General features: G+C 41.7%; 1 protein-coding gene across 6 annotated transcripts in view; it reads left to right on the forward strand.

Annotated features, from left to right (window-relative positions):
- The window catches only part of CALD1 (caldesmon 1), a 209,598-nt gene that overhangs the window by 167,271 nt on the left and 24,031 nt on the right, over positions 1–18,296 (forward strand). For 4 of the 6 annotated variants that reach the window (XM_070423926.1, XM_070423927.1, XM_070423928.1 and 1 more), the window contains 4 exons: positions 3,458–3,604; positions 7,003–7,939; positions 9,157–9,234; positions 14,997–15,142. In XM_070423926.1, coding sequence (XP_070280027.1) covers positions 3,458–3,604; positions 7,003–7,939; positions 9,157–9,234; positions 14,997–15,142 — 1,308 coding nt within the window. The remainder of the gene's footprint in view (positions 1–3,457; positions 3,605–7,002; positions 7,940–9,156; positions 9,235–14,996; positions 15,143–18,296) is intronic. The other 2 variants (XM_070423931.1, XM_070423932.1) reach the window with 2 other exon arrangements.

Consider the following 18,296-nt stretch of genomic DNA (forward strand, 5'->3'; position numbering starts at 1 on the left):
TAGAAAATCAATAAAATATATTTAAAAAAAAAAAAAGCCTTTAAAGTGAGCATACTTTTAAACACAGACATGCTAACTTCGGAGAATTTTTCCTGGGTGAGTAATTGAACAAGTGCTAAAAGTATAGCTATAATGATGTCCTTCCCAGCATTGTTTATAAGAACATAAATTTGGAAAAATCTTATCAGGAAAAAAATGGGTTAAATAGGTTATAATACATCTATATAATTACTGTATACATCTGTACATAGAATACTGTGTTGCTGTGAAAATTACATTTCACTAGTATGTTAAAAATAATCATAAATGAGGTAAATTTAAAACTGTTTATAAAGTATATATATATATATATATATACACATATATATATATGAAACATAATTCCACTTTGTTAAAAAAAAACATCTGTGATACATGGGAAAATGTCTGGTAGGACGCATCAAGTATTAATCATTTCTATGTCTGAGTTGTGTGATTAAGGAACACATTTTCACTTTCTCTTTTATATATTTTGTATTGTCTGATTTAAGAAAATAAGTGTATGTTACTTTTAGAATCAGGAGAAATGAACAATTAAGTTCTTTTCAATTTTGAAGGAAAAAATATAAACCTGTGTAGTTATGTGAAAGGCAGGTTGCTGTGGGACAGACCTAAAAGCAGGAAACTACCTGGCTTTGCACGCCAAGGACTAATGCAGGGAGCCTCACATTTGAAGAATTTCCACGCATGTCAAGTCGTTTGGTATGGACACAACTTTACTTACAAAGTAACTGATATGTTATCGAGCCAGCAACTGGGCATGTTATGATTCAAAATGCCATGCAGTCCTTTTACCTCTTTTTTTGTTCTTTGAAAACAATTTTAATTTGCATATTCATCAGTAGTAATAAAAGATCCTTAAAAATCTAGTTCTGGTAACTGTATATCCTAGGCAAGGGGCTACCGATGCAGAGTGATTGACTGTAAATTTCAGGCTCTACCAAGTGAAAAGAATTAAAGGAGACTGGGTATATAATCTGGTTGTTCCGGCCACTCCTCCAATGAGAACTCTAAGATGAAGAAAGGTCGAGTGTGATTTAGCCTCAGTGGCAAATCAAGTTTGTGTCAGAACTAAAAGCCAACAACATCCAGCTGCGAAGCTCATGGGTAGGTGGGAGGAAGACACTAACATCTCTCATTGTTCAAGCATAGTGGGAAACTAAGGGCTAAAAATGAAATTCCATTCAGGAAAGGGGGTTAGTTCTGTTTGTAGCATAGGATGTCCCATATGGAGCTTTTATGTCTCTTGCTTATCTTGGAAAAGGAAGGTCCCAGTAATAGCCAAGACCTCGTGGCTGATCCAGAGATGTTAGAGGAACAAATTAAGACTTTGTGTTTGATTGGCTTGGGAAGCAGTCATTAAGGACCCTGCTGTGGTTAAAGCTGTCTACTGAGAAATAAGCCAAAGGAATATTAGGCCAAGAATCTGAAGATTGAAGCCAAACCACTGGGAAGGTCTTTTGACTGCAAACGACAATGTGATTTAATTAGAAGGGAACATTCAAATTGTGTCATGTTGTCACCTCAAGTTCAACGAGTCTAAAATTGAACTCATCTTTCCTCATAAAGCAGCTCCTCGACTGCACTTTCCTGAGAGCAATAACATACTCTGCTGGAGAAGGCCTTACCACAACGCCCATGATTTCATTAGACTCGCACACACTTTCAGACAAGGCAATTTCACTCCGGTTCATCAAGGGCGGCCAGAGAGTGAGAAGCCAGTTCTAGAAACCAGGTTATCTGAGTTCTAACCTAGTTATCTTTCAACTATATCACACTGCTCTTGTCACCACATTTGCAGAAATAAACCAGCTGGTGACATTTTATTTATATTAGAATTTGAGTATTACACACTAGCAGATTTTAGTAAGTATAAAGTCAGATTTTTCTGAAGTAGCAAAGAACCAACCAACCAACCTTAGGTTTTGTTCATTTTGTGTTTTATAAGCTACCTAGGTGGAAAAAAAAATTCTTAGCATTTGTATTACTGAAGTCAAATCGCTTCGGATCTACGCCTAAACATGCCTGGTTTGTAAAACTGACCACAGCAAACCACTCCCAGTTATTAGGTTCATGTTGTTGGTATAAATTGTAAGGTTCCACATACAATTTATATTTTTATTTTCTTTCATTTGTACATTATTTTAGCTTTGTTGTTATATAAGAAGTACAAGCATGAAACTTTTGCATATCAGGATATCTATAGATATGTAAGTAATCTATAATAATAAAAGCATAATATGCTAATTAGACCTGATGTCCTTCCAGATGTCCTTCCGAACAAAGCCAAGGCGGATGGGGGCCAAGGTCCTTGCACAAATTTCATGCATTGGGTCTCTAGTATTGTAATAAAAGCACTTTAACTAATGTAAAAAGCAGCCTTCTGCACATCGCATCTCCATCCCAACCCATGGGCCCATCAGGCCAGCGTGTCCCTGGGCCAGCACATCCATCCTTCTCTGCACTGTGTATCTCCATACACATTAATCTCTCAAATGTACTCAAGTCAATCATTCAGGTCATTTCCTCCTGAGTCTGGGCATCTGTCGTTCCCAGCTCCGGTTCTTTATTGGAGAATAAGGAAAACACATCTAACATGATGGTATTGATTGTATCATTTTCCTAAATAGGCATTTGCTTCAGCTGAAACTATGAACGCTAAATAAAATAGATGTATATGTAGCCCTCTGTGCCTCTTCTACCTGCCCTAGCCCTTAAGTGTCTACGTAAATGCACATGTGTGGGCTACGATGATGTGCCTGGCATATGTTTTTAGAACAAAAGAGGAGCCTTAGAGGGAACTGCACTGACTTGGAGGCCTCCTTTCAGTTGTCACCTCTCTCCTGTGAAAAGGAACTAAAAGGAAAATATAAAATCCAAGCAAAGAGGCTATTCTGCTCTCGATTTTAATTAGGGGTTTGGGCTTTTTAATGTCAAAGTCCTGGTTTGGTTACTCAACTTGATTCTTTTCTGACCTTGTGACAATGTCTATACAGATAATGAGTACAACATGCTTTGAATCTTTTTAATAAGTGTTTTGATTATTTTCAAATGTGTTTTGATGCTTTGGGTTTCTGTCTCTAAAGTTTACAAGCTGGTCCTGGGCTTAGTAAAGACCACATATGCTAATGTAGTCTCTGAAGGCAGCTTGCTTTTGTGTAGGTTTTTAAATTTAAGCTGTTTATTTGATCGTTGCAAATTATCTTCTGTAGATATTGGGTTAGTGCTTTTCAGATCTGTAAAAGTTTGAAAACTAGAGATTAGGTCTCTAAACGTAAGGAACGGAACCTTCCTTTTAGAACTCTGTGGTTCAATAGGAGTCCAGTTTAGAAAACGACTCGGGGCGGATCCTGCCAAGAAGATGGTAAGCATGGTTGGCAGTTGGCATGCTCAAGAGGTTGTTTCTGTGATGTTGCAGAATCGCCTACCAGAGGAATGATGATGATGAGGAAGAGGCTGCCCGGGAACGGCGCCGGCGAGCCCGACAGGAAAGGCTGCGGCAGAAGCAAGAGGAAGAATCCTTGGGGCAGGTGACCGACCAGGTGGAGGTTCACGCCCAGAACAGGTACTGTCCTCTTCAGAATAGAAAATGTCTAAGTTGCCTCTTAGCCTGTTTGATGAATGGAATGTGTTGGGCAAAGCATTCCCTTCTCAGCCCAACTCAACTCTTTTCAGTCTAATTTGTTTAATTATTTCATGGCCATTTTAGGCAATTAATCAGATTGAACAGTAAACTGTTATCAGCTATAGGACACCACTATTCCTTTCTCTCCCCCCCCCCCCCCAGCCCAAACATACCCCAATGGAATGATTTTATTTTATAATCTAATCATTTTTATTTACTCAATATGGTGGGTTATAGCTTTAAATAAGGGGAACTATTTACATTCATTCTTTAAGCTATTGCTATCTGTTTTGAGCTAAAGATTTATTAACTCAGTAGTTTTCTGTGCCTATCAACAGCAAATAATACTTTAATTTTAAAAATAGTCATGAATTGCAAATGTCTTGGTCAGACTGAATCGATATTCTGTGATCACTACAATATTCAGCAAGGTGCAAAAATCCTGTTTAATTTAATGTAATTATTCCAACAAGCTTATGAGTTTACTTCTACATTTTTTTCTATACATGCCCGGATAGAAATGAAGAAAGTTGAGAGCACCTAAGAAATTCAACTTCTTCTAAAAGGGCTTTTACAAGTTCACACATACAAGGTCACACAGTCCCTTATGCCAATGATTAGTGTATGCCATTTATATGCCATAAGGTGTAGAAAAGATGAGAAGGGGAAAAGGGAGGGAAAACGTTAATATTAATGTATAATTATGGACTGATTAAATATAATGAAACCACCATATAAGATCTTGTATGTGGTTTTGGTTTTAGTTTGTTTTATTTTGTGTGTTTAAGGGCACTGTTGACAGTTTCTTTAATTCAATCTATCTAGAAAATTCTGAATGGGAAGAGTTCTGGCCTCTTTAGCCCAAATTTGAGTGGGCACACAGAAGGTTTCTGAAGGCAGTCTTGAATATGCTGGTAGGCAGAATGAATTCAGTAAGAAAACTTAATGATTAGGTAGAGAAATAGAGACCATGTCTCTTGAGAAGTAGATCCTAAATAGGAGAGAATATAGCAAAGGGGTTGTAGGTATATTCTCTGAGGTTCACTACTTGGCTTTGAATCTGAACTTGGCCTTTCACTAACTGTATTTCTTCAGTTAAATGAATGGAAATGAACATTATCCCTTTCTCTTAGGAACATTGCTGAATTTGAATAAGATAATAGAACATGTAAAATGCACAGTGCTTTGCACAGAGTAGGCACCTAGTTTTAATTATTATTAGGAAGATGGTGTCAGAGTCTTACAGAGGAAGGCTGCATAGTCATTCACTGCCTTTCCGACTTTTGAGCTGAGGATGGAAGGGGGAAAAGAGCTTTAAAATAGCTCTTGCCTGAATCTGGTTATCAGTGAATGATCAACAATTGCTGAAAAAGTTACTCATGGTCTATAGTTTTTCTTGCTTTTCAAATATTTCTTCTACTTGAGTTTCTCTCCTTTTTCACATTTTATTAATAACAGTTATTTCATGCTATTGGTTGAACACAAAAAATTCTTTTCTTTTTTCAGTAAAGCATGTGTGATTTACCTCTAAAATGTAAACAACCCTAACTGGTACTTAACTACTGGTGATTGCTGTCATGATTTATAAACAGGCGAAGAAAGATTCAGCAGAATCTGTTGGTTTCTTAACTCCAGAGTACTTTCATCTGGCTAGCACTTTACAATTTGGGGTACCTTTTAAAAATTATTTAAATTCAGTTGATCCAAATGCCTATGTATATAGACTTTCCCCCTTAAATTCTAAACTATTTGTATTTCCAGGGACATGTAATCCTTACATGTCCAATTCATGGAGACAGTGTCCTGTAGCAACAAGCTAAGGCCAAGAAAGTTTAAAATCTAGCCTTTGCTCTGCCATTTCTTGTTGTTAAATGTGAAACATGTTTTTCCAAAATTAAGTGAACTTGAACTTCAAAGGGGCCAAGTTCAGTATGAACCATGACATTTGATGGAGTTTCTAAACATTGCAAGACATATTCTTCCAACTCTGGCCACAGTTCCTGGTATCACATGGCTGGCTGTTTCCTGCCAGCAGAGACCAACACCCCTGGCTCAGGCAGTGTCCAGCGCCCTGCAATAGGGAGTGAGGTGATGGACATGGTACAACATGATTTTTAGAGATTTTCTTTTCTTTTTAAATAAACATCACATTTCACTGTTCTTTGTCTACTGTGGAAAGAAGGGCAAAAGACCCCAGATCCATGAAAATCTTAACAAAGAACATAGATGGTGTGTATATAAGTGAGGGGAATGTCAGCTGCTAAAACAATGAGCCCCCACATTTTAGTCGTTTAATTCAATAATATATACCAGTCCGGTGTGGTTGCTTCTGACGAGTAGGTAGAACTGGTCACCTACTTTCTTTCCTCTTGTGACTCAATTCCTAGGGCTTTGTAGCCCTCTGATCTAGCCAGCAGAGAGAGAGAGGGTAGAGAATGCACCCTTGCTTCCTAATTATCTTGGTCTGGACACATCACTTTTGCTCACATTCAGCTGGAAATTATTGGTCACATGGCTCTACCTAGGTGCCAGGAAGAAGGGAGGGTAGAGAATATAATATTTGACCGACAACCTCTTCCTGTGGCTATGGAAGGAAGAGCATGATTTGTGGTGGACAGTTACATGTCTCTTCCACGGGGGTCTTCGGTGTGAGTATAACATGTCCATGCCATCATGTACAGTACATTCCCTCCCTCTCCAAGTACTTTGTGTCCCACAAATCCAGTTCAAGAACTCTAGATGACTTGGTGACATGTGAAAATACTGCATGATACTAGAGGAATTCACTTATTATTTCAGTTTGGTCCTTGTCTTAGTTTGAGTTCCCCAAGCTGCAGATCCTGAAACAAGGATTTGACCACAAGTCGTTTATTTGTAAAATGACCCCAGAAAACACTGGGAGTGGTGTGGGGAAGTGACACAGGGAAGGAACGGCAGCCAAAGAAAGGTTTCATTGCCAAGCAAGGGACCACTGTGGGCACCTGGAGCTTCTCTCCCCGGGGAACTCTAAGATCCAGGCAGCACAGGCACTCAGAATGATACAGCCCAAAAGGTGTGGGGAGCAGAGGTCTGTATACACCAGTGCTCATCAATGACGTCTGCTCCCAGGAAACGTTCATATCCAAAGCACGTCTGGCCTGTAGAGTAGACTGCAGTGGCCAGAGAAAGACGGCGGGCACAGACTTGCACATGCTGTCAGTTAGGGGAAGGGAGGGGAGGAGAGGGGGGTATATGGGCATGGCACTGCCAGCCTCTGCCATAGGGCCAGTGTGGGTCGGGGGATCCGCTGACGGATTAACCAGCAGCACGCTGTCTCTGGTGTTGTTTCTGCCGTGCAGTGTGCCGGACGAGGTCAAGGCCGCCACCACCTCCAACACACAGGTGGAGGGCGATGACGAGGCCGCGTTACTGGAGCGCCTGGCTCGGCGGGAGGAGAGGCGCCAGAAACGCCTGCAGGAGGCGCTGGAGCGGCAGAAGGAGCTGGACCCCACGATCACCGACGCCAGCTTGTCTCTGTCCGGGGGAAGGATGCGGAACGACACGACAGAAGATGACTCGGCAGAGAAGGAAGAAAAAGGCGAAAGTCGCCGAGAAAGATACGAGATGGAGGAAACAGACATAGTCACCAAGTCCTACCAGAAGAACGACTGGAGGGAGGCAGAAGAGAAAAAGAAAGAAGACCAAGAAAAGGAGGAAGAGGAGAAGCCAAAGCGAGGGAGCATCAAAGAAAATCAGGTAGAGGTGACGGTGGAAGAGAAACCCGTAGAAACTCGAGAAGAAGCAGTGGGAATGCCTTTGAAAAATGGGCAGATCGGTGCAGAGGAGCCTAAAATAGAGGATGAGAGGGAACAAGGCTCAGATGAGATTGCCCTTCAGGAAAAGATGGAGGAGGAGGAAAGGGAGAGGGCCCAGGCAGAGAGGGTCAGGTTGGAAGCAGAAGAAAGAGAAAGAATTGAAGCTGAGCAAGCCCAAAAGATAGCGGAGGAGAAAGCAAGAAGGGAAGCGGAAGAACGGGCTGCTGCACAAGAGAGAGAGAGGAGGGAGGCAGAGGAGAGGGAGAGGGCTGAGGAGGAGGCGAGAAGGGCGGAGGAGGAGAGGCAGAGAGCAGAGGCAGAGAAAGCCGAGAAGGCTAAGGTAGAAGAGCAAAACCGTGCAGAGCAGCCAGAAGAGAAAAAGATCAGAGGGGAAAAGGGAGAAGAGAAAATAGACGGGAAATGGGTCAATGAAAAGAAAGGACGAGAAGACAAACATCAGACAGCTGTCCAAAAGAAACAGGTACAGTACACATTTTGCACCGTGTGTGTGTGTGATGCCTGCGACATGTGAGAAATGTAACGCACATCAAATTTGGGGCTGAGGCCGCATTCCTATAAGCCACGTGCTTGATCATTTGGCAAGCTGTTCGGTTTTTTAGGCCATAGCACTGTGCAAGCATGAGGCGATCGATCGCTGGCCCAATAGTCGGTCAACCAAATTTACTGTTGTTCAGGGCTTGCTTGTTATGAACACCAGAAAAATGAATGAACCCAAAGGTGGTCAACTGTGGCGGTGCTGTGCTGGCTTGTGGTTCTGCGCCAGCATCTAAACGCATTCCTTTTCACACCTTTACTTCTACCCATAGGTCTACATGAGGCAAAGGCATCTTAACTCCTCAGCCTTACCCATGGGTTTGGCATTTAATAAGAAATTACACATGTTGGGGTGGGAAACTGACAAGAAGAGAATCATGACCAGAAAATAGCATCTTAAGAAGGCAAATATAAAACCCTCGCAATCAACTGATAATAAAGGAGGGAAAGAAGTCAGTTTGAGGATCTTTTTTAAAAAATGTCAAAACCATGATTGGCATCATGTAGACCTGAGCTTAATGTAAACTTGCAGAAAGCCAGTCACCTGGGGTGGCATCAGTCTATAATTGACGGGTAATTAAAAGCATAGGTGTTGCTTCTTTTACCATCTGAGTGACACATAAACGGGCATAGCCTGAGGAAGGGTGGAAATTGAGGGGAGGGGTGTGAGCGGCAAGAGATTTGTTTTTCTGTCTGCAAGTCTGCATTCAAAGCACTGTGCTTAACCGCCACCTGCTCGCATGCTCACCTCCCAGAAGAACGCTCTGTCTAAGTATGCTTTGCACTGAAGTGGTCTTTCACTCCTGCTTGTTATGAGGGACTCGTGAACACAGTCACTACGGAGAGGATTAGGAACCAAATGCACCAAACCACACACGAGATTTGTAAACACGCCCAAGGAGCACCATGTCCCGCTAGATATCAGTGAGCACAAGGGCAGGCACCCGGGAAAACAACCGGGGGCGGGAGGAAAATGCCCCCGGCTGCTGTCTGTAACCACCGGGGGCCACGTGAGCACTGACACGGCAAAAGGGAAGTCAGCCTGCGCCACATGCCGAGTGACCTGAGCACCTTCTCACTCGAGTAAGAGCTAGAAAGGGCTGCTTTTACATGAGTGATCTTACCATTCTTGAAAATGAAAAGGAAGAAGAAAAGGGGGCTAAAGTGCAGCTTAAAAGAGAAAAGTCCCAAGATGACAAGCCTGCCTTCAAAAAAGAAGAGGTAAATATTATTGGGAAATGACCTCATTAATGATAAAGCGGTAGAGAGAGTGTGCATGGCATTTCAGGTCGGATGACCTCTGATGTTTTTCAAGCCATGACTCAACGATTCATTGAATGGTGAAATCAGCTTAGAGCATTTCAAAAGTAGTTAAATGTGTCCACCGGCATTTAAAAAAAAAGAAATAGAAGCTGTCAGAGAGCATTGTAGGCGGTAGGCACTGCGTAGTGACATAAATTTTCATTCGTACTGTGGGTCATAGTCAAAAGCTTGAAAAACGCTTCTCTGCTCAATCTTCCCCGCTTTCTATTCCTCTAAGGGCTATCCCTCCCCACCACCCCCTTGAGCCATCCTGCTTTCATTCCCATCAGGAAATATTTCCAACTGGCTTTGATTAATGATTTAACTTCTCAAAGGAAAAACACCCCCCACATCTCAGTAGAAAATTTGATGCATGGAAGATGATATTTGGTTTCCGAAAGAAAACTTGGGCAAAATGTTCTGCATTGCATTTCTGAGGCACACACAGGCACTGGTGCCAGGGTGTTGGACTGTATAGGTAAGTAACCGATAAGCAGACCAGAGGCTGCTGCAAAGAGAAGGTCATGACCTAATGTCCTCGAAGTGCCACATCACAATGCCCAGTTTTGCTTTATCCATTGTGCTTATGTTAGCCCCAAGGAATCCTAAAAGGTGCGACAGTATCTAATCAGGTCAACGTATGTGAACATGGTAAAACTAAATTATCAAAAATGGAAGAGTTTAAGCACTTTGCCCGTGGACTGACCTGTAGCTATTGTTTTTAAATATGTTCTTATTGATTTTTTTTTTTTTTAGAGAGAGAGGAGGGGAGAGGGATAGAGAGATAGAAACATCAATGAGAGAGGAACATCATCGATCGGCTGTCTTCTGCATGGCCCTCTCCGGGGATCAAGCCCAAAACCTGGGCATGTGCCCTGACTGGGAATTGAACTGGCAACCTCTTAGTTCCTGGGTCAACGCTCAACCACTGAGCCACACCGGCTGAGCTGACCTGAAGCTATTGGGCGCCAACTCAAATGGGGTCTTGCTACATTTCTCTACCCACTGTGGCATATGTTAAGAAATAGGAAGCCCTAGCCGGTTTGGCTCACTGGATAGAGCGTTGGCCTGGGGACTGAAGAGCCCCAGGTTCGATTCCGGCCAAGGGCACGTACCTTGGTTGCAGGCACAACCCCAGTGGGGGGTGTGCAGGAGGCAACTGATCGATGTTTCTCTCTCATCGATGTTTCTAACTCTCTATCCCTCTCCCTTTCTCTCTGTAAAAAGATCAATAAAAAATAAATAAAAATAAATAAAATAAAAAGAAACAGGAAAAAAATCCATAATTGGAAAATAGATAACCAGATTAAATAGGGGGTGATTGTTTTTTTAAGCGTTTTTTCTAAAATGCATGTAAAAAGTAAAAACCCCTCGTTTCTGTTATATTTGTTTTGTTTAAGATGCCTGTTCCTCCGTGCTTCTAAAAGAATGCATGGTGGTTTGGGAGTGAACACTGAATGTGAACTCTGTCCATTTAAAGGAAGGAGAAAGCGTAAATGCTAATAACTGGAAAACCGAATTTGGCTCAAATGAGGCAACTAAGGAAATGGTTGAACATGTGGGAAAACAGTGTTCTCATTTTGTAACAGAAGAACACTACAAAAAAATGCAAGTTACCTCGGCACTAAACTCAAGCTGAAACGTCCCACAGGGTTCTTCTCTAGAGCTAGCGTTTGGTGAGGAAATCTTTACAGGAAGGAGAGGGCATGAGACCATAGCTCAGTGATTAAGTTTATGTTGGGGATGGGAGCTGGGAAAGCACGTTTGGACTCTGTACTCTAAATGTAACTCATTTCACAGGCTCTGATTGGCTTTCAGTGACCAGAGCATTCTGGTCTGTGTGCTGTGTGGGAGCTGGGAAGAGCTCACGCCGCCATCCAGATCCTCCCTTTGCCTCTTTCGGATAAGGCCCCCCCCCCCCCCCCCCCCATTCAACACTGTCCCCAGTACAATGCCTTCAGAGCTGCCTCTTTCCCAGTTTGCTCTATAGCACATTCCACTGTCCCAAAACCCGTGGCCCCTTTTTTATACGAGGCCAGATAAGCTCCTCTGCACAGGATTAAAAATTTTTTTTTGTTAATCTGCCATTCCTATTTTAACGTGGCGTACATAAACTACTAGCTGAATGACTAGGTTTTCCCCTCTCCAGCTAGCTGCGTGGTTGCTCTATATAGACGACTTTAAATCCTATTTTACGTGATTTAGCCATTTCAAACACCCTCCTCCTTTTTTTAATTTCCTTTTTGTTAAAAAAAAATTAAGAAGCCTTTTCTTTCAAGGAGCAATGCAGGATCGGTCAACCACGATAAACACAAACATCATGTAAGCCTTCTTAGAGAAAACATTTCCAGAAGTCGCTCCAACACCTTACAGAGCATCTTCTTTCTCCCACTGCGGTTTAACTCTTTTTTTTTTAAGTGTAGAAACATTTTATTGCTTGTGGCAATGGATGGCAGATGATCACCAACCTTGAAATTTAATGTAGCTTTTTTGTTCTCCTCTCCAATCATAAAATGTCTCTTTTTAGTTCTTTTATTATTATTATTATTCTTTCTTTTATTTTCTTTATTGATTAAAGTTCTTTTTAGTTCTTCACCCTAAAGCTCTCTCCCTCCCCCATCCTCCAACCTCCCCACACACACAGCCTTCGCCCACCTCTAACAGAAAAACAGCTTCCGGGGAAGTTGTTCCTACAATGTTGAAACTGACATTCATGCATCTAGTCCAAATCTCCCCAACGCTGGTGTGCATGCGAGTCACCAGGAGATCTTAGGGACCGCAGAACCTGACTCACTGGCTCTGGGTAGAGTCTGAGCTTCTGGTGAGGTCTGTGTTGTCCGTGGACCAGATTTTCAGTAGCAAGAACATTCATGAGTTATATATTGGACCCAAAGAAGGAACTGAGGCTTCTGAGCCTAACAAATGTGCATTAAAACCTAACCTGAAAAGAACAGTAACTTGCACCCGTTCTTGTCACTATTCTGGAATCAAATAATGCAAAACAATAAACCACAAAGACTGACATAGCAGTCCTTTTTGACACTTGGAACGTCTCTGGCACAGGGTCATGTTGCTGGAATTCCCGCCCACACACACCCATGTGTTATCCCATTGGATATCCTAAATACCCAGTTTTAGCCAAATGATCATATTTGGCCAGCCTTTCATTTGCTAATGTTATCTGTCCATGAAGCACATTAACTTTTGCAGAATACTTGGCTACCCATTAATCCATCAGCACAGATTTCCTGAATGATAACATTCTGACCTAGATCTAATGCTTTTCCCAAATGATTCAGAATCCCATGAGCTTGGGTTAAATCTGCTATCCAATCCAATCCACTGTGCTCCTTAAAGTAATATGTAAATACGTTGTGGAATTGCTTTACTTATTCATTTCCCAAAAAGATAAAATAATTTGCAAACTCAAATTATCATGCTTTCACTGGGAATTTTCATAAGGAAGTCTTCCAAAAAGAATATAAACATAACATCCACCATAGCCTTTGCCAATAAAGGCAGAGCTTGAAGGAAACATGTATTGTTTTACAAATCTATTTTACATACATTTTTGGTCAGTAAATTAGATAAAGCATTTGGGAAGAATGGAAATGTCTCTAACTCCAAAATAGGAAAAGTTAGTTAAAGGGTATTTCAACTATTTCACAACCCATGAGATTTGACTCCGCATTTGTTTCATGAGTTTTCTAAAATGGGACCCCTCTCATCCCCAAATTTATATCCCCAGATACTTCTTAACCAAGATATATAATCCAGTCCATGGTTTCTGGGCTGTATCCAAAAATGGTAGACTAAGACAAGAAGAGACCCTGCCAGCTCCTGCCTGTCCATGGGTACTGATTTATGGTTGGGCCAGGACAGCCACCAAGCTGTAGAACAAGCCAGGAGCTTCCTTCTCCTCTCTGTAGCCCCTCATGACAACTGAGAGGATAGGAGAGAAATGAAAGGATGAAGGATTAGGAAGGAATCATCTAGCCTAACCTCCACTTTTTATGTATGTGGAGTCAACATCTCAGAGAAGTTAGGTGACATAATCAAAGTAACACAGCTAGTTTGTCAATAGCACTGGAACCAAAATTCAGGTTTCCTGACTTCCAGACAAAACTCTCAGAGAGCATGGCAAAACAATAGCACCCTTCTTGAGCATGTCCAAGGGATATCATATCATACCCCTTGGAGAAAGGTTAAAGTTTTAACTAATTAGGGCAACATGATAGTTGCCCATTAAATTATTGCAGAATAGTCCATCCATAGTAATTTAATCAAATAATACCCAAAGAAGGAAGTCAGGGAAAGGACTATTGAAGGCTCATCAGTAAAGATTTTTTTTCTTTAAGTACTCTATTTAGTAAAACATGCACATTAATAATAAATGTTCAGGGGGTATCTGAAGAATAACTGGACAGAAGTGAGTTCTCAGGGAAGGGGAGACCATCTAAGCAGCACCTAAAATCCTAAGCTCTTATGCCCCACCCTTGCTCCGTAGGCTCCTTTAGAACATTAGTGCTTTCTCTGTTTTCTTGGAAAGAGCAATGTGGAACCTCCCCCATTTTCACATTCATCTTTTAAGAATGGGTGAGATGATATAGGCAAAGTAATTTGTACTCCTTTACCCCCAAAAAAGGCTATGTAAATTCAGTTTACTTTGAAATAATCTCTTATTTACCATGAGGAACTTGTAACGTGAAATCCAGTAAATATTAGTTAATACCTGTTCTTCATGTATGACCTTTTGTGTTCCACAAGAATCACAAAACCACTTCTGTAGACTAAATTATTGCCTGCACTGGAAGTCAAGGTAAACCCTGGAGTGTTTCCCATCCCATTCTAACTTAGTGCTTTAGAGACTACAAACATAGTCCCACAGACCTCTGAGTCATCCCCTTGTGTCCTCTGTCCTGAAGATCCTAGTTACTTTTTTAAAAATATATTTTTATTGATTTCAGAGAGAGAGAGATACAAACATCAATGATGACAGAGAATCATTGATCGGCTGCCTCCTGCACACCCCCTATTGGGGTAGAAGTCCGCAACCCAGGCATGTGCCCTTGACCAGAATCGAAACAGGACCCTTCAGTCCACAGGCCAACGCCCTATGCACTGAGCCAAACCAGCCAGGGCCCTAGTTACTTTTTTTATTAGGATACTAGGGTCATCCTCCTCTGATAGCAGCTAAAACTGGCTCGGCAGATCTGGTTAACCTGTCAGGTTTCCTCTTCTTTCCTCCTCAACTCATTTGTGTTCTTCACCCAAGAAGAAACCTGTGCAAGCAACCTGGGCATTTTCCCATCAAAGCCACCCCAATCATCGTTCTTTCCACTGGGGACTGCAAACCACTCATGTCAATGGAGTTCTAAGAATGTAATAGTTTTCAATGGTAACACCTCCAATGCTTTCTAAAATAAAGCCCCCAGTGAAATCAGGAATGATCTTGACTTCCTAAAACTGTGGTCAAGGTCTTTGCTCAGAGGCTGGAGAACCGTCGCTCATGCTCCAAGAATTTCCTCTGACCCCATCTCTACCACACTGTTCGATGGTGGTTTGTTTTACTTCTGAGGTTTCTGGCTTCCTAGCACTCTGGGGTCTCATTTGGTGATACCAACCAAAACCTAATACGGTTTTTATTGTTATGTTTCTTCCTGATGTGTACCATTGGTTAGATCAAAGATGAGAAGATTAAAAAGGACAAAGAGCCCAGAGAAGAAGTGAAGAGCTTCCTGGATGGAAAGAAGGGGTTTACAGAAGTGAAGTCGCAGAATGGAGAATTCATGACCCCCAAGCTTAAACACACGGAGAATACCTTCAGGTAAGATGTAGTGGCTCACAGTGACTGTGTTCACATGTGAAAAACAAATCAGCCTCCTATCCTGTGCCTCTGGACAGAAAGTGCTGAACAGGCAACATGCTTTTGTTGTGAGGTCATTGGCCATTGTCTCAGGGATACTCAGTCAGCAGGCCGGGCTATCAATCACTAACAGAAGACCACGGTCATTGCTCAGGCAAAGTGTAATCCACCTTTCCCATAATTTAGCAACGTAGGTTAGGCCTGGCATCCAAGCTTTTGTCCCTGACCTGATACGCTCATGGAAGATCAGTGTAGTAGAAAACAGTATGCCTGGAATTCATATCTTTGATTTATTCTCTGTATGGTCCAGGCGACTTCCTAAGAGACCTTCTCAATACCATTTTCAAAATTGTATTTTCTAAAGGTTGTGGATAAATATTGCATTAAACTAGGATTGTTCTATGGCCAAATATTTGGGAAACATCCGGTTAAACTGAGTCAATCATTTCTCTCTGCCACTGGACTTGGAAAGCACTTGGTGTTAGTTTGTATTGGGAACCTCTGAGGGGGAAGAAGAAGGCACCCGACTAATACTCCATTTAGTACCCTTTGGGAACCCCTCTTGCATAGCTTCAGCTTCTCCTCCTCATCCCATTATGTTGAAAATCTGGGCAACTGATTTTAGGACAAGTAAATGAACACTTAGAGTTCCCAACCAATTTTGTAGGACTCAAGTTGCAGATGCCCACTACAGGCAATTCTCTGGGCCCCATTCCTACCTCTGGGCCCCATTCCTGCTGTGCCCCATGTTCTGGAAGAGTCTGGGTCCCTATACCGTGGATTTCCACGCAGCCTTCCCTGTAGACCCTGTGTTTCTGAACACTTCAAATAAGAAAGTCCCAAGCAGGCATTGTGTAGAAGTCAGACGTGGGCCTCACAATGAAGCCTTTGTCACATACAGAAGCAAGCACGGCTCCTGGGGAGGGATGTTTCCAGCCCCTCTAAGAAGCTGAGATGGGTCAGCATAATTGCCCCCAAACAATTTTTCTATACAAAACTTTGAGCAGAAACCGCATCACATTTAACCAATAGAAAGCCTAAATTGACAAGAAAGTAGATATGAGCCCAAACTGTTTTGGCTCAGTGGATAGAGCGTCGGCCTGCAGACTGAAGGGTCCCAGGTTCGATTCCAGTCAGGGGCATGTACCTTGGTTGTGGGCACATCTCCAGTGGGGGGTGTGCAGGAGGCGGCTGATAGGTGTTTCTCTCTCATCGATGTTTCTAACTCTATCCCTCTCCCTTCCTCTCTGTAAAAAAATCAATAAAATATATTTAAAAAGAAAAAGAAAGTAGATATGAAAACTTAAGAGTTTATCAGGAATTTATGGAAAATCTAGAAAGCAAGTTGATTCGGGCAGGTAAGCCGAGCCCAGAGCTTGCTAAGTGTCAGCAGGTTAATGTTTTTAAGCCCTATAACAGCGTCAAGTTCATGAGACGTGTTCAATGAACATTACCTAACAGTGTTAGTGTTTTGTTGTTTGATAGTTTAAAACCTGTTTTGTGGGTATGAACACATTTTTTGTTAAGAGAAATAATGCTTTAAAAAAATCTGTCAGTAGAAAGTTTGGTTAACAATTAGCAAGCTTGCCAACCAGCTTTAGCCAGATTCAAATTAATAATTAACATGTCCGTTGTGTGGAAATCCAGGGAGTTGGGTAATTCCACCAAGAGAAAAGTCAGCAGGGATGCCGACACGTTGCACACTGAGGACTCTGAAATGTAACTCTTTGATTTTCATCTTTGGGCAGACAAAAATGACAGAAACATAAAGTTTTTGTTTAGCTGCCAACGTGTGTTAGTTTTAGTTTCAATAGAAATCGGTGATGATAGAAGCGGAAATGCCTGGTTTTGCTCCATGAAGTGAGGAGCTGGGGAGGAAGAGCCTCTATTTAGATTGGCAGAGTGTCTACCAGCCTAACTAAAAACAAGCTGTGTGTTTTTTGAAAATGTATTTATTTTTTTAAAATATATTTTATTGATTTTTTACAGAGAGGAAGGGAGAGGGATAGAGAGTTAGAAACATCGATGAGAGAGAAACATCGATCAGCTGCCTCCTGCACACCCCCCACTGGGGATGCACCCGCAACCGAGGTACATGCCCTTGACTGGAATCAAACCCGGGACCCTTCAGTCCACAGGCCGATGCTCTATCCACTGAGCCAAACCGGTTAGGGCTATTTATTTATTTTTGTTAATCCTCACCCGAGGATATTTTTTCCATTGATTTTTAGAGAGAGTGGAAGGGAGGGAGGGGGGAAAGAGAGAGAGAAACATCTTTGTGGTTGCCTCCGGCAGGCTGGGGAGCAAACCTGCAACCCAGGTACGTGCCCTTGACCGGGAATCAAACTTACAACCCTTTCAGTGTGCAGTCCGATGCTCTACCACTGAGCCACACCGGCCAGGACACAGCTGTGTTTTTATTGGTGAAAGGTCTGATGTTCTTCTTGACTTAAAACCCAATGAAGCCAAGGGTAGCAGAGAGAGCCTTCTAGAAGAAATTTTCATATTACTCATGACATCCTAATGCTGAGGGCATGCCAGCACATGTGAGCAGAGGTAATATGGACAAAACTCTTGTTCCTGTTTTGAGCATAATTCCTGTGTTTGATTTAATTATTATCCCCTTTGCTATTTCTGTTTTCTTATAACTAGATCATTTTCTCTAAGAGATAACATTAAAATCTCAATTCAAGGAACAAGTTTATAGAGCTAGATTATTCCATGGTTTTATAGGTAGTACAGAACAAGCGTTTGTTTTGCTTTCTTTTTATTTTTTATGTGGGAATTAAAGTTGTTTCTGATTATCGGAAAAATTGTACTCGTTATAAAACATTCAGAAAATAGAAGTACAAAAATAAGTACCCACCACCCAAAGATAACATTAGTAACATTTTTGCAGATATTTTTTATGTGTATACATTCAAAATAGACACTCATATATAGGTAACATGTATATGTGAGTGTAATTATAAATCTACATTTTAAATTGATTCTTGCATTAGCATAGCAATGCACCTTAGCTAGCCTTCTATACCAACAAACATAAGTCTACAGCGAATGATGTTAGCCTGTTCCACTGGATGGAAGTATGGTGATTTATTTAACCAGTCCCTAA

The sequence above is a fragment of the Myotis yumanensis genome, unplaced genomic scaffold (genome assembly GCF_028538775.1).
Source record: "Myotis yumanensis isolate MYYU_CA2020_CCGP unplaced genomic scaffold, mMyoYum1.0.hap1 SCAF_9, whole genome shotgun sequence".
NCBI lineage: Eukaryota > Metazoa > Chordata > Mammalia > Chiroptera > Vespertilionidae > Myotis > Myotis yumanensis.